We start from the raw sequence: 26956 nt of genomic DNA on the forward strand, positions 1-26956 counted from the left end.
TTTTTTTTTAAAATAGACCTCAGGAAATGCTAGCTCCCCACACTGTGCTGTTCCCACTGTGCCCTAAAGCCCAGCTCTACTCTGAAATCCTCTAATGACGTCACTGTGCCTCGCACTGGACCTGTTCACCTCTGGCACGGATTTCAACCCAATGTTACTCTCTACATTTTCCTTAGGCATAGAATCATCCCTAGAGCTTTGCCTATGAGAAGTAATAGGATATTTAATTTTTCAGCCATGAGAACACTTACGTATGCACAGAATATATTTTAAAGGTTGGGTAAAATGCATTAAAGTAACTTAATTTCTGAGTTACGCTTTTATCATACCTGGACATAAGATCATGAATTTTCATGTTGAATTATCAGTCAGCAATTTAGTTTATGCAGTAATCATTACCAGGTTTAGGTAATCAGCCATGTTTCGACAATTATTTGAATATATTACTGCTGTTATCAGTATTATTTTATAATATAAAATAGAATATTGAAAATGATATGAATAATGTCAAAATAAAATATAGACTTTTTAAACTAAATCAAGACAATGATCTTTTTTTTTTTAAAGTTTTTATTTTATTTCTGAGAGGGAGAGAGACAGACAGTGTAAGCAGGGGAGGGTCAGAGAGAGAGCGAGATACAGAATCTGAAACAGGCTGCAGGCTCTGAGTTAGCTGTCAGCCCAGAGCCCGGACGCAGGGCTCAACGCAGGGCTCGGACCCAGGAACCATGAGATCATGACCTGAGCTGAAGTCAGATGCTCAACCGGCTGGGCCACCCAGGTGCCCCCAAGGATCTTTTTCTTAAAGCAGCCAGCATAGAGTCTACTCAATGGCTTACCGTATTAGACCTAAGCCAGTCAACTTTGTGAATACCTGTGAGGGGTTGGACCAAAATCAAGGAAACATATTAATGAAGATCGTATTAAAAGTCTAGGCAAAATTAGAGATTTTTATGATAATTTTTAGCTGTGAATGAACTCTCCCTTCATGCTTAATAGAGAAGGCATATAACTGTTTTTGAGGAATACATTTCATTTGCATCGGTTAAGGGTACCTATGCAAATATCTTTGCAGGAGACATTCAACGTTAGGGTCAATTGTAAGCATATAAACCCCAAAAGTGTGTGGACTTGAAACCACACGAAGGGGAAAAGGAATATGGACGTGGATGATGCCATTAGCATTTAACTGTGGTTAAATTTAAGTGTCCTCATTGGGTCTCCTGGTTACCACGACATGACCCAACCTGAACCAAGGGAGACCCCTGCCCCAGTGACAGAAATACAGGTGGCTCGGAGAACCCGGAACTCCCCTGTCAGGAACCCAGAGAACACAGCCCTATGCGTCTCTGTCTCTGCTCTTGGCCCCATTCTGCATTTTTGATTCACCAGGCCTCCCAGTTTCTCCTACAGAAAACCTAAGAAGGCAACTCCCAGCCACTGACATCAGGTCACCTTAGTTTCCACAACAGTTCCAGTCTCTGAACAGAGAATGTTTGATTGGTTCATAGTGGCCCAATGACTTTTGGACCCATCAACCACCCTTGGAGGTCAAAAGTTTAGGTCCACAGAGGACACTATATATGAAGACACACTGATATATGCAAGCTTTAAACCAAGGATGAGGCTAGAGAACAGGATATTTGGGACCAGAGGGCATTCTAGAGTTTTATTGTCCATAAGGCTGCCATGAGCCACATACAGTTAACTGAGTTCTTGAAACAGCCAAGTAGGAACTGAGATGTGCTGTTTGTGTAAAATACATGGAGATTCCAAAGATGTCATATGAGAAACAAAAAAGAATGTAAAATCTCTCATAAATATTTTTACATCGATTTTGTGTTGAGCAAGAATATTTTGGGTGTTAGGTTAAATAAATTATGTTTTTTTAATATTTATTTTTGGGTTGGGGTGGTGCAGAGAGAAAGACTGAGGATCTGAAGAGCCTGATGTGGGGCTCAAACTCACAAACCATGAAATCATGACCTGAGCAGAAGTCAGATGGTTAACCGACTGAGCCACTCAGGCACCCCTAAATTATGTTAAAACTGATTTTACCGTTTCTTTTTTCCTTACTTAATTTGGCAATAGACAGAACTGTTCTAGAGGTTGTTAATTCACTCAGGCATAGATCCCTTCCATTACTGGTTATCTTCAATGTGTACTTTATGAGAGGCGGGCCCTGAAGGAATAAAAAATCTCTTGGGTTGTCATTTCTAACAGCAAGAAAGACGACAAAATATCTGGAAATAAAAGGTATATTATGAAATATGAAGATCTGTTTGCAGAAAATTTGAAACATTCTCCACAGGTACAAAATATTGGGGGGTGAGGGGGAATGTAAACACATAAGATGTTCTTGAAAATTCAACCTCTCCCCAAACTAGTTTGTAAATTTAACACCACCCCAATAAAATTACAATAGGATATTGAAGTATTTTTATGTGTAATGGAAGGGTGAGGAGATGGGGTGGAAGAAAGCATCTTAAAATGTATTTGGGAAAACAAACAAAAAAAAGAATAACCAGGAAATTCTGAAAAAGAAGAGCAACGAGAGGGAATGAGCTCTATCCGCTCTCAGCCATAGCATGTCAGTTTCTTAAACATTCCATTTTTATTTCAGCACCTACTATGCATTATGTATTCCCACCACTGAAGACAGTGCAGTGAACAGTACTTAACAGTACGCTCTCACTGAAGAAATGGCCAGAAAGATCAAAGGGGCAAAATAGAAAACGAAGGATTACTCCACTTGGCCACTTTCTTGGAATTTAGCCTATGATAAAGGTGGCATCTCAAATGGGGGTGAGGTGGGGAGGAGAAGGGAGGCAGAAATGGAAGAGTTGTACGCATTTATTAAACCTTGTAACAAACTACAGGGGTTTCAATTGTTTTTTTTTTTTTAAGGTGAAATTGACAACACAAAAATTACTGAAACCATGGGCAAACTTTCTTTGCATTTACGCGCGCGCATGCGCGCTGTGCTCTCCAAGGGGAGGTCTTCCTATACATGAAAACCAACATTAAACTACCCGTTCTGTTGGGAGGGGCGGTGCGGACGGGAGGGAACTCCGTGGTCACTACCGGTAACGGGGGGATTAATCTAAGTTGATCAGCGACTACATCGGTCGTTGCGGCAACGGGCCCAAAACTGAGGGGCCGGAAGCCCGGATTCCCGGAATTGTCTCCGGAAAACCTGGCTTCACCAGAATGCCAACACGACGCTGGACTTCCCTCTGCCCAGAAGAAACGCCATCAACGTGAAAGAAGCGCAGGTAACACCGTGAACATAAAGGCCTTCGTTAGAGACGTCACATCACACACGCATACGTTCCCAAGTTTACCCGTACGTGGCTCGCGTAGAAACCGCTGGGACTTCGCACCGCGCAAAAATGAGTTTCAAGCCTCTCCGCTGTTTAGATGTTGACGTCTACCTACAACGACGCTCGGTGGCCCGCTGCCGGGACAAGATGGCCGACGAAGGGCTGTTCTGACGCACTCCAGTCCATCACACCGTTGCGCTAAGTTACCCGACGCGACGGACGGAAGGGCGACGGTCCAGCGGCGCGGGTGGCAGGGCCGCCGCGGCCGCGCGGTGCTCGGGGCGCGGTGCTCGGCGGCGGCGCGCGGGCTGGCCCACGGGAGCGCGCGGCACGGGCGCCTGCCCCCCCTCCTCCCCGGCGGGGTGCTGTGGGCGCCCCCGGGACCTGCCAGCACACGGAGGTGTCCGAGCCCTCAGGGGCACGCTCGCCCGGCGCCGGAGGCGCAGCGCACCCCTGGAAACGGAACGCTCGCCGCGCGCACAGGAGGCCGGGCCCCCGCCGGGCCAGACACGCGACGCGAGGCGTGGGCCGGGGGCTGGGCCAACCCGCGAGCGGGGCGGGACTTTTGAACGACTTTCCAACCCAATCGGGGGAGTCCCCGGCGCCGAGGAGCTGGCGTCCCGGGTGTGTGGCTGTTGGCGCTGGCCGGGCGCGGGGCGGGGCTGGCGCGGGCGCGCGCCTCGGGACGGCGCTTCCGCTCGGCTGCCCCGGAGGCCGCACGGGACGGCGCCGCGCGGGGGCCGAGCCCGAGGGCCGCGCGGAACCCCCGCCGCCCTTTCCCGGCGGGCGAACACCAGCCGCCCACACCTGCAGCCTCAGGGTGAAGGGGGAGGAAGCCCAGGGCGGAGACCGTGCCCAGCTCTTTCTCGGAGATCAGTGGTGGCTCTGAAAAGAGCCTTTGTGGGTTTTGGAAGCAGGCGTCCAACAGCCTACTTCTTTTTGGGCGCAGCCTTCTTGGGCTTGGCGACCTTGGGCTTGGCGGCCTTGGGCTTCACGGCCTTGGCTGCGCTCTTGGCCTTCTTCGGCTTGGCGGCCTTCGCCTTCTTGGGGCTCTTGGCCACCTTCTTGGCTGCAGCCGCCGCCGCGGGCTTCTTGGCCTTCTTCGGGGTCTTCTTGGCGCTCTTCTTGGGGGTGCCGGCCCCCGCCGCCTTCTTGGGTTTCTTGGCCGCCCCCGCAGCCTTCTTGGGCTTGGCCGCGCCCGCCTTCTTGGCTTTGGGCTTGGCCTCCCCGGAGGCCGCCTTCTTGTTGAGCTTGAAGGAGCCCGAGGCGCCGGTGCCCTTGGTCTGCACCAGGGTGCCCTTGCTCACCAGGCTCTTGAGGCCCAGCTTGATGCGGCTGTTGTTCTTCTCCACGTCGTAGCCGGCGGCCGCCAGCGCCTTCTTGAGCGCGGCCAGGGACACGCCGCTGCGCTCCTTGGAGGCGGCCACGGCCTTGGTGATGAGCTCGGACACGGGCGGCCCGGACGCCTTGCGGCGCGCCCCCGCGGGCTTCTTGGCCGCCTTCTTCTTCACCGGGGCCTTCTCCGCGGGGGGCGCGGCGGCGGGAGCGGCGGGAGCGGTCTCCGACATGCTGCGGCTGCAGGACCGGGGACAAGTGGCAGAGCGCCGTGGGGGCGCCGGGCCCGGGCCGCCGTATATATAGAGCGCAGGCGCGCGCTGATTGGTGCTCCGCGCGCCCGCCTGGCTGGCAGGCTCCGAGCCGCCGCCGTGCGCTCAAGTTGTGTTTGTTCCACTCCACAAAAGGGGGAAAATGTTAAAATGCCCCGCACCAAATCTCCCGGCTTTGGTCGGAAAAGGATCCGAGAAGCCTCAGGCTCCGGGCTCTCCATTTATTTTTTCCGCAACCCCAAAGACGTCGCGTCCAGGCGCCCCCAACTCCCCCAACTCCTAGGGAAGTCCAGGACAGTCGGAGACCACTTTCTGTTTTTCTCTTAAATTACCTGTTCGCTCCTTAGCCCCTGAAAGTTCTTTTTCTCAGGGGTGGTTGGGCACATGGTTGTCTTCTTTGGGAGACAAAAACGAAATAGTTTCCACCTAAATTTTCACTATAATTCTCTTTCTTCGCGAGGGAAGTAACACAGGTCCTCTGTGAATTCTGCGCACAGATCCACAGGAACCGGGGCTGGGACCAGGATCCCGGGCCAGTCCAAAGCAGCCAGGGGTGGGCGAAAGGGGGTCCGTAAGCCTTGGGGGGTGTCCTGGATCGTGGGGGGTTAGAGACTTAAATCTTAGATTTGAAGACACTGAAATTCTGTATCAAATCCGTCTTTTCATAGATGGGGGCGGGGCACTCTTCACTTCTCCAAAGGCGAGAAATTGGGCAGTTTGTAAAAAAGATCTCAGGTTCCCCTCTGGGTTGTGCAAGGCAGGGGGTCAGACCCTCAAGAATAGGGATCATAAGGGAAGAAGGGAGACCCCCCCACCCCCCGAGCCTGCAAAGAATCCTCAATAGGCTTGGCAGCTATAGACGTTGAGATGATCTCTTTTCAAAGAAAACAAGCATTTATTTATTGTTATATGTTCCAATAAAGAGATGAATTTCAGCACGTGAAAATTCTAGATTACTTTCCGTAACAATATCTAACTCATGTTATGGTATACAAGGACTCTCTCTAACTGGGAATTCGATGACCTCAACGGAAGTAAAGCAGCTAACATTAATACCATACAGGTTTAAAACATGAGCTAGAGATCTAAAGGAGAACAAAATGGATGGCAAATTTTTAAATAGAAATAGAGGGAAAATCCTAGAACACGTAAATGATTATGCCATTTTTTTGTTGTTGATAAGATCACCCTTTCTCATCCCCTTTTAAGCCTGGTCATTCAGATTCTATTATAAAGTTTGTTTTGTCCTTAGAGACAAAGGAAGTCTTACAACTTACCTTACATTTCCATTCAAATATACAGCTACAGGAAAATGTGTATTCAAGATGCCAGTTTTAGACTGTGGTCCAAAAAGGTTGTACAAATTAAGTTCAGTGATGGGGGGGCGGGGGGAGACATCTTTTAGACTAAGGATGACTCCATATAAGTTTCACTGAATAACATTTGTTCAACATTTGGAAATTGTGTCTACTACTGATCATGTCCTCTGAGAATTACCAGCCTAATAAGATTAGTGATGGCTGAATTAGCAGCCGTAGAAAACCACTTTAGACCTGCCATCTCTCGCTGTGACTTTGGATATACGAATTGTAAGAAATTATTGAAAGTGTCTGAACAACTGAGGCAATTTTCCTAAGTTACTAATCATATTAATATATTTTGGTGTCAAAATAACAAAATAAACTAAGAGCATGCCACTTTGCTCTGATTCTATGTGCAGTGGCTTCCCCCCTCCCTACACCCACACAGCCATGTGAAATTCAGTTAAGTGTGATTTACCACCAGGAAAATAGCAATGTAGAATCTTTTTTTTTTTTAATATTTTTATTTATTTCTAGGAGAGAGAGAGACAGCGTGAGCAGGGGAGGGTCAGAGAGGGAGACACAGACTCCTAAATAGGCTCCAGGCTCTGAGCTGGCAGTCAACACAGAGCCCGACACGGGGCTCGAACCCACGAACCACGAGATCATGACCTAAGCGAAAGTCGGACGCTTAACCGACTAAGCCACCCAGGCGCCCCATCATCAATGTAGAATCTTGATGAGTAGGTCACTGGACCTCCCCTCACTATCAATTGGTTCCCTGATTTATACATCAGAAGCACGAAAATTTGATTACTGTGATTCAGTTGTCTAATATGATCACTCAGTTGAATCAATTAAAACACATTATCCTACATGCACATCTGATGTCCAGATCTCAAGTCATTAGGACACCAGCTACTCAGATTTGCTCCCAACTTCCTGGCCACAGGGTAGAGGCCAGAAGGCAGAGAAACAAGATTCTTGTTCTTCTCCAGATTCTTGTAATTCATGTTGACAAAAGCTATCCAAAACTGAAAAACAAGGCAAAAACGTTTCTTCAGGTCCTTCCAAGCTGTATTAGAAAGTTGTCTAAGTTCATTTGCCGGTCGTTCGATGCCCTAAGACAATGCTGCACAAGCCGATAGGATGTGGGTCACATATGTAATTTGAAGTTTCTTAGTAGTCACATTGACAAAAGTAAAAAGAAACAGGTGAATTTAATTTTAATAATATATCCTACTTCAATCAATGTATCCAAACTATTACCACCTCAACAGGTAATCAATATTTTTTAAAATATGATAGTTTATATTCCTTTTTTTTCCAAATCGCAAGTCTTCCAAATCTAGTATATTTTACGTTCTCAGAACATTTCATTTCAGACCAGCCACCTCACAGGTGCTCCCTGGCCCCAGAAGACCAAGAGCTACCATTCTGGACAGCACGGCTTTGGCGAGGGTAACTTTGACTTCATATTTACTCTTTGATTACGCCCATCGTATGTAAAATTAAACGTTCACATAAAGAGGATTGATACATTCATAAGGGTTTTGCCCAGTAGAGAGACACATGAACTCTTTTCAGTAGAAAAGCCAACCCTAAAAATGATGATTGTATTGCCTGATTGAACATTAAGCAATGTAGTACTCTTCAGCCTTCCAGCCTTTCTTCTCCTGACTAAAGGCGTCTTCATTCTCCCATTTCCTGCTTTGACCTGTTGCCGTCTGGCTTGCTCCTCCTTAATGACTTCTATCATTCTCTGACCCAGGCATGAGCTCGCTGTAAACAGTACTTGTATGAGACATGTGTTTTTAACTTCTTGAAAATCATACATTGACACTTGGTTAATTGGTTTGTTCCACTCACTCTAAAACAGAACCTTTAGAAACCATCCTAAAAATCCAGAGAGACAAACCTTTGTGACTGTCAACCTTAAAGTGACCTTAGATCTGGCAGGTGCGTCATGGGGTCTTGGGCTTTGAGATAAGAGTGAACAAGCCCGTGAGCAACCAAAAGCCTATTAAAATTCAGGTTCAGGGTGTGGTCTTCCCACTCAAAACTTATGGCCTCGAGGGAGCCAACAATAAACTGAGGACAGAAATAGTGCGATGCAATCCATTGCGTATTCTTGTATCTGCGCACAGTCTGAGTATGGTGGATTGGCTGCTTTCATTTCACGCGCTTCAGTCTGGAAAGCTGGTAGAACAGAGGTAATTATGCGGAGCCGAATGTCCATCCAGAAGGCTGCAGTGGGAGCTGGATGCAGCGTGTGGGGGAGAGGGACCTGGACAGCGACAAGTCCAGAAGGGCAGTGAGGGGCGGTTCCTGGAGCAGGCGCACGGCTCCTCCCTCTGCCAGGCCAGGGGATGGTTCTGTCTGCTTTTGAAGGTAGCTAACCTGATATTAATGAACCTTGTTAGAGCCCCCACCCGGGAGTGACTAAAACCTCCTCTTTCCTGACTCACACGGGATGAGGCTCTAATAATAGCAGCTGCCTTTACTGGCCTGTCTGCCCAGGAGTGTTAGTGCCTCGGTCCACCCTTGAGGTTGATAATATAGGGCAGCCTGAGAAAAAATATGCAGGAAAGAGCTTCGGGAGAGTGGAGCTTAAAGAAGGCTGTAGGCCCTCCAGTCCGTGTGCTTGCTTTAGCCCCACAAACCGTTCCTGTAAATAACCCAGTCTCAGCAGGCAAAGGGCCAACAGGGGAATCAGGTCCGAGCCAAAATGTTTCCCCCACCAGCCCACCGGGCACCTTAAGGGCTGAGACCACAGTGTCTGTGTTTATTCTCTGACACATCCTTCATATTGGGGGAAAACCAAGAACATAATCGTAAAGCACGTAGTAGGTGCTTAATAAATACATCGGGAATATCACAAATGGAACGATACATTCCCAAATGTATTTACCTGACATTCTGGAATTGCTCTTAGAACCACATAAGCGACACGGGAAACTAGGTCATTAATAGCCACCTTACTCCTTAGCGTGTTTTCAGGTGACTGTAAACTGTTTCAAAAGTCAAACCTACCCTCAAGAGGATTTCTCAATAGTGAGATTAGATACGTTTTTATCGCCTCCCAGTCTAGGCCTCGAAGAAAGGCAATTATAATGCCCAACATGCAGACATAGTTTGGGCAATAGCCTTAATCAGAATGAGGATATGGCCTTACTCAGTGACTCTTTCAGAGGAACCATGGACATACAAGTTTCGATAGATTTGTTAGGACGTGTTACTGCCTTTTTACTCCGGGCCTGTCACGATGCCATGCATGAGCTCATGCACACACACAGGGCACTTGTTAAGCAGGACACCGGAAGATATCAGAAAAGCAGAGACCAGCCCAGCAAAGTGTCTTCTCTCAGGGAACTGTAACTGGTGAGGTGTGAGAGACAAGCATAATTATCATGCTGTGTGATGAATCTGATAGGACAGACCCTAACCACTAAGAAAACAGAAGAATAAAAGAATTCAAATGTTAGTGTGCTGGTTACACCTTCGCCTTCAAGCCCTTACCAATCCTGCTGGGAAAATAAGACATTCGATTTCAGCCTCGAGCAGTGATTCTCAAACTTAGAATCCAGGACCCCTGTACAGTCTTAAAAATTAGTAGAGTGCCCCACAAATTTCATTAAAGAAGGTCACAAATATAGACATATTAACTACTTTAAAAATTAAAACAGAGGATTACATTGATCATGTATATCTATATGTACTTGATAGTATTGATTAAATAAAAAATTATTTTTATTTATTTACAGTTATACATAATTAACATATAGCATATATTTCATATTCATTTACATTATATTCTATAAGCTTGTGTACATAATGTACAGCATAAGATACCACATATGATATTGTTATACATTGCAATTGACATATTACATCGTGTATGTAAATGATGGAAGGTCAACTCAAGAAATTTCCTCATTCTCTAGCCAGATGGAAATCCTGGGAGCCCCAGGCTAACCTGAGACTTGCCAAGCTGCTGCAGGTAGAGAAGACAGCTGAGCTCATGGTGGAAAAGGTTGGGAAGGCAGTTTTGAGAGATGTGTGTGGTTTCTAATTCCAGTTCCTCCGTACATCAGCTGGGTGACCCTGCTACTTTCTCAGGCTTTCCCAACTTTCATCTTCTCCTCCGTAACATGGAATGGCACCTCCCTCAAGGGGTACAGTGAGAGTTAAATTAGGTAACATTCATATAGTTCCTGAGACTGGACTGAACACACAGTTGCCTCTGACTTGAAGCTTATTTCCATTAGATCTGTCTACCGTGGGATTCCTCTGTTTGGGGGTGACTCTGAGAAAGTTGGTATTCTCCTTAACTTGGAGGGGGGTGAGAATAGACCATCCAAGAAGCTTGTTCACTCTTTCCAATTCTGTGTGCCTCTCCTGGAAGCCTCTAGAACGTCACACGACCTGTGTACAATCTCAAGAAAGACTTTGAGATTCTAACAAGAAGAAATGAAGCTGGACCACGGAGAAAGGAGGTGTGTGTAGGTGTGTGTGTGCATGAGTGTGTGTGTGCACACATACAATCATGAGTGTGTGTGTTGGGGAGTGGTAGGTGAGCGTAACCGAGGACCATCACTGTCATTCAGAATCTACCCCCACACTGCTGTTCTTGGAGCTCACTCCTGGCCTGAAACTCCACGGGAAAAGGTTATGATGACACCTAGTCAGCCAGTCCCTGCCTTCTGCATCTCTGGTGCACGCACACTTTCCAGGGCAGGCAGATCTGGCTGTCAGGGAGGACTGTGTGTTGCCAGTACATTAGAGAGACCAAGGTACTCCATCACCCTGAATTTGTTACTACTAAACTCACCTAAACGTGCTTAAGTTCAACAGAAATCCTTGTTGGGGCCAAATTCTTATTACATTAGCTTACCTACAGATTTGCAGCTATGCTTCAGGTAATACATAGATTTCTTATACTTTTCATGGTGAATGGGAGTGGCACTTATATTTCCTCTTAATTTTAGAAAATAATCCAAGAAAAATACAGACGTGACATAGTATATTTATCAAAACGACCACCCCCAGAAGCTGGAATGCCTGGGTTCAAGTTCAACTTTGCCCTAGGAAAGGTAATTCATTTCTCTATGTTGCTGTTTTCTCATCTATAAATGCCAATAATAGTACCTGATTCATAGGTTTATGAGAATTAATGAGTTAATATTTATGTAGTTTGTAGAATAAATAGTACTTGCCATATAAGTACAAAAGTTTCCGTATACATATTCAATAAAATTATTTTTAAAAGCATATATGTATTATTATAGCCACAATATGGCACCATCCTTCAACTTTGGTTTAAGAGTGTCAGCAATACTAGGGCCGCCTGGGTGGCTCAGTCGGTTAAGTGTCCGACTTCAGCTCAGGTCACGATCTCATGGTTTGTGAGTTTGAGCCCCATGTCGGCCTCTGTGCTGACAGCTCGGAGCCTGGAGCCTGCTTCGGATTCTGTGTCTCCTCTGTCTTTTCTCCCCTGTGTCAGTCTCACTCTGTTTCTCAAAAATGAATAAACGTTAAAAATTTTAAAAAAATTTAAAGAGTGTCCATAATACTAATAAACAGCTAACCGAACACTTTCTATGGACCAGGCATTCTATGCACTGTTTTCCTTCCATCTTCCCACCGTCCTATACGCCCTTTACAATCATTATCACTTATTTCATCAATAAGAAAAATTGAAATTGAGAGTTCAGATTTCTCCTGGGGCAGGCCTTGAAGGCCGATTACAATCTATGTCCCTAAACACACACACACAGATACCAATCTAACTACAGTTGAAATAAGACATATTTTTAATCTATGAGGTGCATAGATGTAAAATAAACCCCAGACATTAAGTACTTACTAATCTTTTCAGTGAATTTTAGGTAGAAAGCGTTTTCACACGTGTGAGTACATCCTATTTGGACCTCACACCTCTCATGGCAGAATCAACTACAATACGTCATGCTGTTTGCTTTGATTGACACTAGGTGGCGCTCCTAACATACAAACGCTTATTTTAGAGGCTAGTATGTTCCAATTCCTCCAGGCCTTTATGTAATTATTAACATTTAATTACACTTAACAGTTCTCTGTCTCTTTTGGTGAACAGAAATTGCTATGCCGACTTGACAGATGGTGATCCGGGGCCCATGGGAAGCCGTAAGACCGCAGTAGGTCCACAGGCAGCAAAGAGCATGAGAGGAACAAATTTGAGTGACTACTGAGACTCTTGTTTAAATGATGTAGGAGGGACACCTGAGTGGCTCAGTCGGCTAAGCGTCCTACTTCGGCTCAGATCATGATCTCATGGTTCGTGGGTTTGAGCCCTGCATTGGGCTCTGTGCTGACAGCTAGCTCAGAGCCTGGCTTCCGATTCTTTATCTCCTTCTCTCTGACCCTCCCCTGCTCACACTGTCTCTATCTCTCTCTCAAAAATAAATAAAATATTTTTAAAAAATAAATGACACAGGAAAATCACGCTGGATAATTCATTCACTGCACAAAGAATTCATCAGCACCTTTGATCAGCCCAGCACTGTGCTGGGCTCAGACAATAAGAGAGTAAGTAAGGTGTGCTTTCCCCTTATGGAGGGGTTTGGAGGGGAGATTAGGAAATAGAGGGTCAGGGTTGGTAGAAAAGGGTCAGAGAGGGGCTGAAAAGGGAGAGCCATTGATTTTACCTTGGGGAGGAGGTCAGACATTGAATCTCACAAGGGCAACTTTTAAAATGCTCAATTACTTCCTTTTCATTTTCCAAGTACAATGACCACAGAGAGAAGGGCAAATAAAAACACTGTTGTGCAAAGGTGGTGACACTGAAATTGGCTCTCCTCCTGCTTAGTCGGGAACACAATTATGAGATTTCTGGTTAAGTATATCAGTTATGACCATGGGGATCGTCACAATAAGTGTAATAATAAATGTCCTCAGCAGTACAGTGTTCTAGGGTTTTGTGACGTGGCAGTGTGCCCAAGATCAATCTGGTGCCTTGACTGTAACACACGCACCTAAGACAAAGCCCCCAAAGTGTCCTGCCCTGAAGTGTAGGTTTATGAAAGTCCAAAGGAGGACCCTACTGCCACATTGTTTTCTCATCTGTGAAATGCAAAGCATTAATGAATTTTAAAACACCCATTTGCTAACTGGTAATTATAAAAGAGTTTTTGATAAAGAAGGGAATATAAAGTTTGTGTTTTTTTTTAACTTTTGAAGTTTCCAGGGCTAGCTGAATCGTTGAAGGGCAACGGTTTAATACATAGGTTCGCTTTGACCAACCCTTTCCAGCCCAAAGGCATTTCCAATGCAGGATGCTGTTTGCGCTATTAGGCACTAGATGGCGCCCCAGATCTGAATGGCCCGCGGCTGGATGGCTGACTCCCAGGTTGCCTGCCTGGCAAAGTCATCAATCATTAACCTTGGCCTGACATTGTATCACCCAGAAGATTTCACCCCTCATTCATATACAGTCCTGTGACGGACAGAAGTGATTAGGACTCACAAATGACGATGACAGTACTGAGAAGCAGTGAGACAGGAATGGACGCAGAGGAGTCAAGGAGAGAGGCTGGCGGCCAGGACCTCCGGGGTCAGGACTCTTCCTAAAAAGAAGTACCTGGTCCTGGACAAGAAACCCACGTTGCCTAACTCACTCACGCCCCCAGCTATTCCTCAGCAGGAGAAATCCAGATAACGGCTCTCATGGTGCCTGCAGTTAGAATAAAGAAGACGCAAAGGAAGAGAAGCGGGGTGGGGGGGAGGCTTTATACGGACACCAGCCTTATTGGGTTAGGCCCCACCGCAATGACCTCCAGAAGACCCTCTCTCAAAATAAGGTTGCCTTCAGAGGTGCTAGGAATTAAGACTCAAACATAGTTTTTTTTGGACTGGCCACGATTCGGTTCATAACAATAACTCTACACCTATGAAAGAAAGAAAGGCTTGCATAGAGTGTATTCCAGCGGAAGAGACACTGAGAATAACCTCGGCCACTTAGGCAATAGCCATGCGGTGGATGGCAGAGACGTTTATTTCCTGAGACGGGGGGTGCAGATGTGATTGGAGGGTAAAGAAGAAATTAAGATTCCAGTTTCTTTAGTCACTCTGCCAATCTCTGTTTTCAGTTTAGGTATTTAGACCATTTACATTTAAGGTGGGTTTTGACAATGGAGTATCTAAGTCTGCCATTTTATTATTTGCTTTCTGTTTTTCCTTTCTGTGGGCCATTCGAACAGTTATTTTTATAATTCCATCTTGATTTATTTGTAATATTTTTGAGTCTGTTGCTATGTACAGTTTTGTCACTGGTTACTCTCGAGTCTTACAATGCATAGGCTTTCCAGAGAACTGAGTTTTAATCCTCCAGTTAATCATGGACACTGCATTTCCATTTAGGCCTCTTTATCCCCTCTATTTTAAAATATTGTCTTGAGGGGTGCCTGGGTGGCTTAGTCGGCTAAGCGTCCGACTTTCGCTTAGGTCATGATCTCGCGGTTCGTGGGTTCGAGCCCCGCGTCGGGCTCTGTGCTGACTGCCAGCTCAGAGCCTGGAGCCTGTTTCAGTCTGTGACTCCCTCTCTCTCTGACCCTCCCTGGCTCACGGTGTCTCTCTCTCTCTCCTAGAAATAAATAAAAACATTTTTAAAACTTTAAAAAAACTATTAAAAAAATAAAATTAAATAAATAAAAATTTAAAAAAAATATTGTCTTGAGTATCCAACTATTTATTACCTTTTCTGTATTGATCACCAAATGTGATTTAGAAAACTCATGAGGAAGACGATCTATTGTGTTTACCAGTGTTTCTGGTCTTGCCATTGTTAGTTTTTCTTTAGGGATCTCTAAGATCCCTTCTCTCATTTCTTTTCTGTTTCAAGAAATTTCTTTAGTCATTCTCTAAAGATAAATCTGCTGGCAAAAAATTCTTTTAGTTTCCCTGCTCCCTTGGATGCCTGTATTTCCCCTTCATTCCTGAAGGTAGTTTTCCGTAAAGGGTATAGAATTTTTAGTTAACAATTCTATGTTTCAATACCCCGGAAGTGAGTGCCATGTCCTTCTGGCCTCAGCTGCTTCAGATGAGCAGTCCTCTGTTACCCGACTTGTTCCCATACAGCTTGTTTCTTTCTGGCCGCTTTTAAGATTTTTCAACTTGCCCGCAGTTTCTAGAGTCTTCATTACAAGGCAACTGCCATGAGTCTCTTTGGTCATATTTTGTTTGGAGTTGACGCAGTTTAAATTTTTTCACCACATTTTGAAATTTTTGGACATTATCTCTTCAAATACTCTGTCAGCCCCACTCTCCTCCTCTCGTCCTGGAATTCTGATGATATGAAGGTCGGGTCATTTGCGTAGCGCCTCTCAAAGCGGCCGCAGTAAACATACTCATTAACAGACCCCAAGGTACAGGCTGTCTAGGACATATAAAAATAAAAAGCAAAAGCGTATGAGTTACACTTACTAGAAGCCTCGGTGCTCTGTCTTACTTAGAAATCTATCTAGGGGCACCTGGGTGGCTTAGTCGGTTAAGCGTCCGACTTTCGCTTAGGTCATGATCTCACGGTTCGTGGGTTCGAGCCCCGCATCGGGCTCTGTGCTGACTGCCAGCTCGGAGCCTGGAGCCTGTTTCAGTCTGTGACTCCCTCTCTCTCTGACCCTCCCCTGTTCACACTGTCTCTCTCTCTCTCTCCTAGAAATGAATAAAAAAAAAAAACATTAAAAAAAAAACTGTCAAAAAAAAAAAAAAAAGAAATCTATCTAGTATCCAAGGATCATTCATCAATCAACCCAAGTGAACAGCAGTGCGAGGTTCTGAGTCACCTAAAGATCTGCCCGGATTATCTGAGGGGAGAGCAGAGACTCCCTCCTTTCGCACGCCAGTTAGAGAGTTTTGAGTTGTCTGCTCAAGCCTACTCTTCCATAAACCCTGCTGAATTTTAGTGTATTTTTTCAGACTATGAGTCATTTGGGAATATCTATACTGCGTTGTGAGAGTAGCTCTGTGGCGGGTCCTCCACAGAGCGTTAGGATTATCAGGAAGGGACGGTCTCAGGTAGAGACAGATCTAGTGACAGTGCAATGTGTCCTCTAATGTTCATATGCGCCAGGTGCCCAGGGAACATAGAGGGCAAGGAATTCTTTCTAAGTGGGTTTCAGTTGGCTTCATGATCTAACCTTGAACATTCATTCACTCACTCACTCACTCATCTATTTAATCCACGCATGTTTATTGAGTGAGTACCTAAACCAGGCAACAGTGCTAAACAATATAGAACGAGATCATTGAAAGAGAAAAAAGAGAGAGGAACAAGCATTCTTGGCCTGGAAAGCGACCATTCCTGTGGACAATGTTTGAAGGGGGGGAGGGAAGCTGTCAGGGGCAGGCAGGGTGTGGGGGACCAGGTGAAAGGGCACCCAAAAGGGACCAATACATGCTTTCTTGTGTGAATGTATAGAGAAACACAGGGAATAAAGAAAGCTTTTCAAACAAATCCAGGCGATCCTAGGAATGCTTCCTAGGTTTATACCACCTGCTTCAGAGGAAGAACAAAAAACAATCAGGAAAAAGGTGGAATAAAAATCAGCTCCTGTTGGATCCAGCATGATTTCTCTCTAACGATTCTATTGATGTCATTAAGACAAAAATTATTCATCTCTGTGGGTTCATAGAGTTATGCACCTCTGTGACCTTGGGCAAGACCCTCAACTCCCCATCTGCAAGTAGAGATAACATATTTTTAAGAAGATGTTGAGAGTAAGTATTCCCGTACGTAAATAGCCTAGCAGGATCCTTAGCCCAGGGCTAGCTCTCTGCAAATTGTGTTTCATTTTCCTTTTCTCTCCTTGGGTAACAAGCAGGACTTGGACAATCTGAAATCACTGTTCAGGAGGTCAGTTCTGAAATGAAAGGGTCGCAGGGCTGATTCCTTCTGAGCAGTGTGAGGGCAAGTCTGGTCCAGGTCCCTCTTCTGGCTGCCAGCCTGTCCCCGAGGGGTCCTGGGTCTTCACGTCCTCCCCGCGAGCTTCTCTGTGTCAGAACCTGTCCTACTGGATGAGGCCCCATCCTAATGGCCTGAGCTTAGTTGGATCATTTGCAAAAAAAAAAAAGTTTATTTTCAAATAAGGTCACATGCACGGGTACTGGGAGTTCGGACTTGAGCAATTCTAGTGGGCGACACATTTCAACCCATAACACCTGGCATCCACAAGACTTTCCAGAGATGTGAAGGCCGAGGCTGGGACACTAGCCGAGGGCCGAGGCCAGCCTGGACGTGGGCGCTGGGTCTTGTGGAGTAAGCCAGGCCCTCAGTAACGAGGGCTGAGGGCCCGTTCTCCATCCCACCCCTGCTCCTCGGAACCCCCTTCAATATACGTGATCGGCCATGGGACCCCTGGGCAGGAAACAACGTCACGGTGCCCAGCCCTGGGTTTCTTCCTCTTGCTCCCATACTGGGCTTGCTCAGACGTCCGGAAGGCCAGCGCTCAGTCCACAGAGGGTCCCGGCCTTGCACGGATGGAGCTTGTCAGTGCTGGATGAATGTGACTGTCCCCTGGGGAGAAGCCACATACCCTCCGTGAACACGGAGGCCACAGTGGGGACTCCATTACAAGCAGAGTAAGGATGAGGAGGTCATGGCTGGCAGCCCCGGGTGGGTCTGGCTTATTCGTCTGAGCAGATGGTTGAGACAAAGGACCCGGAATCTCGCACCCAGGTGAGGTGAGATTCTCCTCTTTTCTCTGTTTGCCCCTCTCCCCTGCTCACGTGCTCACTCGCTCTCAAAATAAATAAATAAACTTTCCAAAAAATAAAATGGCAAAGGATCTGAGTAGACATTTTTCAAAGAAGGTTTACAGATGCAGATAAGCAAGTGAAAAAAGACATTCGCTATCGCTAGCCATCAGGGAAATGCAAATCCAGAGCACCATGAGGCACCCCTTCTCATGGACCAGGATGGCTGGAATTGTCAAGATGAATGAGCAGAAGTCCCAGCAAAGATGGGGACAAATCAGATGCTCGTTGCCTGCTGATGGGAGGGCAAAGTCACGTGGTTGCTTTGTAAACCAGTCTGGGCGTTCGTCAAAAGGTTAATTAAACAGAGTCACCATATGACCCCGTAATTCTACTCCTAGGTGTCTGCCCAAAAGAAATGAAAATAGAAGTCCACACAAAAACTGGTACACGGGGCACCTGGGTGGCTCAGTAAGTTAAGCGTCTGACTTCGGCTCAGGTCATGATCTCATGGTTCGTGGGTTCGAACCCCACATCAGGCTCTGTGCTGACAGCTAGCTCAGAGCCTGGAGCCTGCTTCAGATTCTGTGACTCCCTCTCTCTCTGACCCTCCCCTGCTTACGCTGTCTCTCTCTCTCTCTCTCAGAAATAAATAAAACATTTTTAAAAAATTCAAAAACTGGTACACGGATGTTCAGAGCACTATTATTCCTCACAGACAAAAAGCTAAAATAATTCAAGTTTCCATCAATTGATGAATGGATAAATCAAATGTGGTGTGATGGAATATTATCTGCTCATGAAAAAGGTGCACGAAACCATTATGCTACATAAAAGAAGCCAGGGGGGTGCCTGGGGGGCTCAGGCAGTTGGGCATTGGGCTCTTGGCTTCCGCTCAGGTCATGATCTCACAGTTTCATGAGTTCGAGTCCCACGTGGGGCTCCACGCTGGCTAGGCAGAGCCTGCTTGGGATTCTCTCTCCCTCCCTCTCTCTCGACCACTCCCCCACTCACGCTGTCTCTGTCTCTCTCAAAATAAATAAACTTTTTAAAAAGTAATAAATAAATAAATAATAAATAAATAAAAGAAGCCAGTCGTGAAGAACCTCGTATTATATGATCCCATGTGTATGAAATGTTCAGAACGGTTAAATCTATTTGAGAGAAGGTAGGTTAGCGATTGTCTGGGGTGGGGTGGGGTGGGGGCATGGTGAGGTTTGGGGGTGTGTCTAAGAGGTACAAGGTTTCTCTGCCGAGAGGAGGAAAAAATGTTCTAAACTGTGGTAATGGTTACATGGCTTTTGAGAATACTAAAACCCACTGGGGCGCCTGGGTGGCTTAGTCGGTTAAGCGTCCGACTTCAGCTCAGGTCATGATCTCGCGGTTCGTGGGTTTGAGCCCCGCGTCGGGCTCTGTGCTGACTGCCAGCTCAGAGCCTGGAGCCTGTTTCAGTCTGTGACTCCCTCTCTCTCTGACCCTCCCCTGCTCACGCTGTCTCTCTCTCTCCTAGAAATAAATAAAACATTAAAAAAAAAAAAGTTGTGAGAATACTAAAACCCACTGAGTTTTATACCTTAGCTGGATGAATCATACAGTATGTGAATTAAATCTTGATAATAAAGCTGTTACCAAGGGGGGAAAAACAATATCACAATCACCCCCAATTGTACTCATCAACAGTATTCAACATTTTCCCAGTTGCATTTCATATCCCCCTACAGGCAGGCCCTAATTTCCTAGTTTGATTTTTTTTTCTTAGATGGTCAAAATCTGCATACATGATTAAAAAAAGTATTGCTTATTGGATTTATTAGATATATAAAGGTTATAGGAAAAATACATGTATTGAATTTGTTAGTATGTTTTGAAATATCTAAAGCACTAGTTCCCAAACTTTGTGTGGGGGGGCAGCTTTTAAAATCCTGGCGCCAATTAAATCGGTATCTGAGGGTAAAAACAGAGCATCAGTAGTTTTAATGATATTCCAGGCGATTCCAAGGTGTTATAAAGTTTGTGACATTTAGCTTAATTATATAAATTGTAAAGATGTTTCAGTGGGGATCTAACTTATTAATCTTATGATTTCATTAATTCTAATTAGGAACGAAAATGGAAGGTTTGCACAAAGTCGTTTTTCTAAGCCCAATACCGAGATTGACCCAAATTGAACTTACGAAACAAATGTTGAAAATGTATCCCTGAATTTTTAAATTACTTGCTATTGAAATACTGCCTAGGAGAAACTTGTTTAGATCCGAAACTTGTCAAATACGTTTTCCCGAGTCAGCAACACCCCGAGGACTGAACACCGGGAGAGCATCGCGGGGTCACCGAGCGTTTCACAAGTGTTCGCGGCCGCAGGACAGTTCCAGTTCGGGAGGCCCGTTTCCTTCTGCCCACGGCCCGGAAAAGGATCGTACTGGCCAGGAAGTTTGGCCCGCGGTCCCCGCGGCCTCGCCCGCCACGCCCGCGGCGCCGCCGCACGGGGCCCGGGGAAGCGCGGGGGCGCGCGTGCGCGCCGGGGGGGGCGGGGGCGCGCGGGCGCGGCGGGGGCGCGGGGGCGCGCGGGCGCGGCGGGGGAGATGGGCCCGCGAGCGCGGCGCGCGCTGCTCCTGCTGCTCCTGCTGCTCCCGCTGCCGACCGGGGCTGCGCACGGGCTGCCGCCGCGTGAGTCCGGGCCGCGGGGGGAGCGGATCCAAACGCGCTTTGCAGCGCTCCTGGGGTCGACAAGTGCGGAGGGACGGCCGGGCCGCGAGCGCAGCCTCTCCCGGGAGGGGGCTCAGCCGCCGGGGTGCAGGCGGGATGGTGGGACGCCCCCCGCATCGCCCGGGACCTGTGTCCCCCCCACTCCCGTCCCAGCTCCCCCAGGGTGGCGCCCGGGCCACCCGCTTCCCCCGCCGACCGTGACGCTTTCAACGGCTAATCCGTGCGCCCCTCTCCGAGGCTGCGCTGGGGGCCCGGGACGCGGGGCGGCGCACTCCGGCTCTGCCCTGGGCCGCGTCGCGGGCCCCCGCTGGCCCCAGACAGGACGTTCTCCTCCCGACAGACGCCCTGGGCCGGGCCGCTGTCTACACACGGGGCTCAGCGGAGGTCGGAGGGCTTGCCCCGCGGGGTCCCCACCGCCCCCCGCCTGACGGCGCGCGGGGGGGGGGGCGCGAGCGGGCCGGGGGCAGGACTGCCCGCCCCGCCCCCCCTGCGGCCTCGGGGTCGGGGGAGGCCCAGGGCCTTTCTGACCCTCGGCGGTTGTGTTTTGCCTGGAAAAGTAGCATATCCGTGATTTCTGGACTTTTGGACTGAACGGAAAGGTCCTCGTTTCCATTGCTGGAGGTTGGGGCCCCGCGTTAGCCGCACGGCGTGATTAGGGGGCGTTCGCTAGCGGGCGCCGGCGTGACGCCGCCTAACGGCTGCGTCCTGAACTCGGTTCCGCCCGCCGTCCTGTGATCCGGGCTGACTTAGGTGAGCCTTCGGGAGCTCGGAGCGTTGTTAGGGTGACCCTACAGGCGGGCGGGTCTCCGGCCCTCGGGGCAAACGCCCCCCCCCCAGGTTAGAAGCCATTCCGGAGTCAGTACCAGCACTGCTTCCAATCCCAGGCGACCGCGACGCTTCACACCTTTGCACACGGCCTGGGAACAACACGCGGAGGGTGGGTCGCTCCCGAATCCACGGTTTATAGGCGACGAGAATGAGGCATGACCTCCCCGCCCCTGCTTGATTCGGCTCAGTGTTACCCCGGCTTCTGGGGCAGAGCCCGCGTCCCTACGGCCCTGACTGTTCACTGTCGCGCCGCCTGGGAGGCCGAATCCTGAAGCAGGTGTGGAACAGAAAGGCGCGGTTCACGAGCACGGAGCGAGCTGCGCTGCCCGGCCGCGTGGGGCGGGGGGGGCGCCCTTGACCCTGAGAGTTTGCGTTCTGGTGAGGGACGGTCATAACCAGCAGGGTACAGAGGACCAAGGGGCGCTGGGAGCTGGGCAGACACCCAGGCAGGCCCCTCGGGGTCCTGGCAGCACCACGGAGCCTGGAAGGAAACGGAGGCCACGCCCTCTGGCGAGCGGAGGGACCCCGCAAGCTGAATTGGAGCAGGGGTGCGTTCCCCCCCCCCCCCCCCGTGTGCTTTGTGCGAGGCTTTGCAGCGCCTCTGTCGTCAGCCCACTGGCTGTGAGCGGCACGCCCGCAAACAGTCTCCAGACTGCACCGTGTCTGCCGAGAGCCAGCACTCCCGGGGGGACCCCCTGGCTGCAGGAGGGGCAGGGACAGGGCTGTAGGGGCCCGCAGGGGCCACAGGCCACACGCCAGGTCTCCAAGGGCTCGCAGGCTTCGGGGCAGATTCCGGCTGAGAAGTGACACGATCTGTCACAGCCTTTAGAAAGATTGCTCAGGGGGGCGCCTGGGGGGCTCAGTCGGTTAAGCGTCTGGATTCAGCTCAAGTCATGATCTCACGGATCATGGGTTCGAGCCCCGCGTCGGGCTCTGTGCTCACAGCCAGCTCAGAGCCTGGAGCCTGTTTCAGATTCTGTATCTCTCTCTCTCTGACCCTCCCCTGCTCACGCTTTCTCTCTCTCAGAAATAAATAAAACATTAAAAACTTTTTAGAAAGGTTGCTCAGGCTGCTCTGGGAGGGCAGAGAGTGGGCGGGGGAGCAGCCAGGAGGCGGTTGTCCTAGTTCCTGGGCGCAGGCAGAGGAGGAGGGAGACGGATGTGTTTTGGGTGTGTGTCGGGGGAAGGTGGGAGGGAGATCTGGGTGTTGGTGAAAGACACACGTCAAAGGCGGCTCTGTTATTTAACTGTTTGAGAATTTGTATGGCCTCGAGCAGCGTGGCGGTTCGCGCGACCCAGAGCCTGGGTTTGGACTGAGATTCCAAGTAGTCATCCCCGAGTGGTGGCGGTGGGTGTACGAATAACAATAGGGCAAATGTCATCTGTTCATCCAGCGAGTCTGTGCTGAGCGCTGTTCCAGGCGGCAGGGGCGCCCACCGCCCGACCCCTCGTTCCGGGGCTGAGCAGGCCCGCCGCCCGGATAGAGGGTGTGCTCTTCCTGGGGCTTCTTCTCTGTTCGCTTTGAAAGTGTCTCCACGCTGAAAAGCTGCTCTGAGTGACTCAGCAGCAGCCCTCCCGGCGCTGGGCAGCAAACACGCGCGGAGGGGGTTACAGATGGAAGCACGTGGGGAAGCCCCACCAGCAAAGCGCTCTGGACCCGGGTCTCATTCAGTCTGACACGCTTTGGGATCTTATGGAGTCTGTGGGCTGCAGGGGCGATTGCCCGAATCGTGAGAAGCGGGGCAGAGGCCGGGGGCTGGGAAGGGTGACAGCAGACAGGCCCGTCGCGGAGGGAAGCGAGGCGCCGCACCCCACAACTCACGGGGTGGGCCGTGACACAGCAGGTGCCGGGCGTTGATTCAGAAGGGCTGCGGCGGCGCCTCCCAATCCTCCTGGGGGCCCACGGGGCTGTCCTGTCGCCTTCTCCCCAGGGTCGCACTCCCTGCGCTACCTCTTCATGGGCGCCTCGGTGCCAGACCTCGGGCTGCCCCTGTTCGAGGCCTTGGGCTACGTGGACGACCAGCTGTTTGTGTCCTACAATCACGAGAGTCGCCGGGCAGAGCCGCGCGCCCAGTGGCTCCAGGGTGTGGCCACAAGCCAGCTGTGGCTGCAGCTGAGTCAGAGCCTGAAAGGCTGGGATCACATGTTCATCGTGGACTTCTGGACCATCATGGACAATCACAACCACAGCAAGGGTACGCGGGCGGGGCCCCCACATGTCTCTCCCTCAGAGATGCTCCAGGGGCCAGAGCAGGGGGTGTGAGGTCCCGGGGGGGGCAGGGGTGTGCGAGGCCGTTGGGTCCCCGGGGACGGTGACAGAGGGACTCATGTGGTTTCAGTGACGAAGCTCGGGGTGTCGTTGGAGTCCCACACACTGCAGGTAATCCTGGGCTGCGAGCTGCGAGAGGACAACAGCACCAGGGGCTTCTGGATGTACGGGTATGACGGGCAGAACTACCTCGAATTCCACCCGGAGACGCTGGACTGGGGGGCAGCAGAGCCCAGGGCCCGGGCCACCAAGCTCGAGTGGGAAGTGAACGCAATCCGGGCCAAACAGAACAGGGCCTACCTGGAGAGGGACTGCCCCGTGCAGCTGCGGAGTCTGTTGGAGCTGGGGACCGGGGCTCTGGACCGGCAAGGTACGGCGGGAGCACCCCTGCCCTCCCTCCCCCCACCCCACCCCCTCCTTAGCCCAGGAGAACACGGGTCGAGGTCTGTGCTCGGGCGTCAGAGGTGGCCAGGGTCGTGGGACTGTCCGGGAAGGACCCGAGGTCTGAGTTCACCGCAGAACCGAGATGTCTGACAGCCCAGGGTCCTGGCTTTCACTTTTTCCTCTGTGCACGTGGCCAGAGGAGTGGTGTCTGTGACCTTGTGAAGTAGCCCAGAGCCCGGCTGGAGAACTCAGAGATGTCAGGTATCACGTGAATGCCAGGTCAGGAGAGGACCCGCGGGGGCGAAGATCAGAGCAGCCGGGTCCTTCGGAGGTTAAAGGTGACTGTCACAGACACGGTCACAGAGCGTAGACGGCCCCTGACGCCTGGCTGTCTTCCGGGCCCCTTCCTACAAGCTTTCTCGTTGGGTTGGACGAGGTGGGATTTCCAGGAGTGCTTATTCAATCGTTTCTGAGCCACACACGGGGTAACTGTATGTGATTCAGTGTCGTGCACAGAAGCCACGAGCTGCGGGCGTGCACGCTTGTCCACGGGACGGGCGGGGGGACTCAGCCTCCGTCTGCACAGCACCACGTCAGAGCTGAGCCCTGCAACTCGCCCTGGGGCCCAAAGTGCTGTCTCTCTGGCAGCCTGCCCTGTCTGAATAGGGAATCTGCTGCCTCCAGCCCGTAGAGGAGGGAAGTGAAAGTCCCAGGCTTGCTGGCAAGGGTAGAAAGATCGCCTCCCCAGACCCTTCCTCCTTCCCGTCCAGTGCCTCCCTTGGTGAAGGTGACCCGTCACAAGGCCTCGGCAGCCACCACCCTGCGGTGTCAGGCTCTGAACTTCTACCCCCAGAACGTCACCATGAGGTGGCTGAAGGACAGGCGGCCACTGGACGCCAAGGACGTCGAGCCTCAGGACGTGCTGCCCAGCGGGGACGGGACTTACCAGGGCTGGCTGGCCGTGGCCGTGCCTCCCGGGGAAGAGGGGAGGTACACCTGCCTGGTGGAGCACCCGGGGCTCGACCAGCCCCTGGCTGCCACGTGGGGTACGGCCGAGAGCGGGGGGCGGGGGGATCTGTCGTGGGCGGGACCCCAGCGGCTGGTCCGCAGGGAGGGGTCCGTGCCGGGCTGCGGGGCACCCACAGCTCCAACTCGCCGTTGCCGTTTCAGAGCCCTCGATGCCCAGCACCCTGGTCATCGGAGCCATCAGCGGGATCGCTGTTTGCGTCGTCCTCTTTGGTATCGGAATTCTGTTCAGGATCTTAAGGAAAAGGCAGGCTTCGAGTGAGTAGGAAGGAGGAGGAAGCGTCTTAGCGCCTGGGACCCAGGACACACTGATGCTGCAGGCAGGGGGGCTCCGGGAGGGCAGAGCGGCTTTGGCACCACAAGACCCCTGTTCCTCTTCTTTCCTCCGGGGACCCTGGGGCCTCCTTGAGAGCAGGAATCCGTGGTTCTCCTCAGAATGAAAGGCCCACGTCCAGCAAACTTCTTCTGAGCGGCTGCTGGTCTGCAAGGTGCTATTTGAGGTAGTGCAGGGGCTCCGACGTGGCGGCCATCACCGTGGTGACTCTCAGACCCCAGCTCTAGTGAGGGGTGGGATGCGTAGCACAAGTGAACACAGTTAAGGAAGAGCCTAAGGCCCTGAGGCAGACACGAAGGGGACTCTTCCGGGGGTCAGAGAAGGAGTGACCACCTTCTGCTGGGGATTCGTAAGAAGTCGGTTTCCTTAGGAGAGGCTGAGGGCTGGGCCTGTCTCCGCAGACGGAGCGACCACGCACATGGCCAGTGGGGGCTGAGAAGTCACCGTGCCCGTCCTGTCAGTCCCCAAACGTGCGTTCCTAGCTCCTGAGCGAGCCTCTGTGGTGGGGGGGAAAGAGGGGCAGACCGAGGCAGCCCGGAGCCTGGGGGCCTTGAGAATGTTCTACAGGGAGCCCTGGGAAGTCAGTGCAGGGACCGTAGGGGGTACAGAGGCTCAGGGCTGGGGGAGTGTGGGAGGCGAGGGGAGGCAAGGAGCCGGGCCAGAAAGCTGGCAAGCACCTCCAGGTGAGAGGCGTGAACCCCCAGGGGTTCTTCCGGAAGGGAGGGGTCCCATCCAGGTGACTGGATGCGGGAGGTGAGGCCAGTGAGGTGACAGCACACCCTCTCCTGTCTCATCTCTACAGGAGGAGTCATGGGGGACTACGTGCTGGCCGAGTGTGAGTGACTCCTGCGGGGAGGAGACCGGAGACCGGACGACGGGGCGCCCTGGGGCCTTCCTTGCCTTCCAGGACAGAGGACTCACAGACAGGAACCCACCAAGGAGCTGTCTGCTTGGGGCCTATCCCTGGGCAGCCTCCACAACTTACCCCATCTCGGGCGTGGAGTGCCTACGCCTGTCCCAGCGCTGCTTGTCGCCTCTCCAGCCGCCTCTAGTGGCTGCCTCACTTCAACTCCATATGCCTTTGGCCTCTCCTCTCCTACCTCTGGAAGAGGGCTCCTGAAATTTGGGGGGCCTCACCATTTCTCTCCACAACTGAGAAAAGCTATGAACTTTCTCCAGGCTCTGTGGTCTGTTCCATCAGAGGGTGAAGTAGGTCACTGTACAGTGGTGAAGGCCGTGCACTGCATAACCCAGGGAGGGGCGTTTCCCAGAAGAGCTATCATGTGTGGATGTTTGTGTGTATTATGACAGTTTTCCAGAAAGAGGGTGGCAAGTGTCTTGAGGAGGGGCATCTTTTTCTTTTGGCAGAAAGGTGACATGTAGGTTTCTGCAGCTGAATGAGTATGTTAATGCATTCACAGCGCCTCTCGGTCTGCCAGGCTTGAAGTAAC

General features: G+C 50.5%; 2 protein-coding genes across 3 annotated transcripts; one reads left to right on the forward strand and one right to left on the reverse strand.

Moving 5' to 3' along the window:
• Window positions 1-2595: 2595 nt before the first annotated feature.
• Window positions 2596-4917, reverse strand: LOC120248791 (histone H1.2). Its single transcript, XM_039257271.1, has one exon. It carries the CDS (start codon window positions 4889-4891, stop codon window positions 4253-4255), a length of 639 nt encoding a protein of 212 aa, XP_039113202.1. The 5' UTR covers window positions 4892-4917; the 3' UTR covers window positions 2596-4252.
• Window positions 4918-20540: 15623 nt separating this feature from the next.
• HFE (homeostatic iron regulator) lies at window positions 20541-26679 on the forward strand. Of its 2 annotated transcripts, none has more exons than XM_039257264.1 (6): window positions 20541-20625; window positions 23424-23687; window positions 23832-24131; window positions 24916-25191; window positions 25316-25429; window positions 26308-26679. In XM_039257264.1, the coding sequence occupies exons 1-6, from the start codon at window positions 20541-20543 to the stop codon at window positions 26346-26348; spliced, it is 1080 nt and encodes a 359-aa protein (XP_039113195.1). In that variant the 3' UTR covers window positions 26349-26679. The 2 variants fall into 2 exon arrangements, with proteins under 2 accessions (XP_039113195.1, XP_039113196.1); XM_039257265.1 differs by lacking the exon at window positions 20541-20625 and adding an exon at window positions 20634-21769.
• Window positions 26680-26956: the final 277 nt, after the last annotated feature.

Source organism: Hyaena hyaena, unplaced genomic scaffold (assembly GCF_003009895.1).
Source record: "Hyaena hyaena isolate Hyena2069 unplaced genomic scaffold, ASM300989v1 scaffold_614, whole genome shotgun sequence".
Classification (NCBI taxonomy): Eukaryota; Metazoa; Chordata; class Mammalia; order Carnivora; family Hyaenidae; genus Hyaena; species Hyaena hyaena.

Coding starts and splice junctions, on each gene's coding strand:
- LOC120248791 (XM_039257271.1), bottom strand. CDS start 4,891: ATGTCGGAGACCGCTCCCGCCGCTCCCGCCGCCGCGCCCCCCGCGGAG.
- HFE (XM_039257264.1), top strand. CDS start 20,541: ATGGGCCCGCGAGCGCGGCGCGCGCTGCTCCTGCTGCTCCTGCTGCTC. Junction 23,688..23,831: donor CAATCACAACCACAGCAAGG/GTACGCGGGCGG, acceptor ATGTGGTTTCAG/TGACGAAGCTCGGGGTGTCG. Junction 24,132..24,915: donor CGGGGCTCTGGACCGGCAAG/GTACGGCGGGAG, acceptor CTTCCCGTCCAG/TGCCTCCCTTGGTGAAGGTG.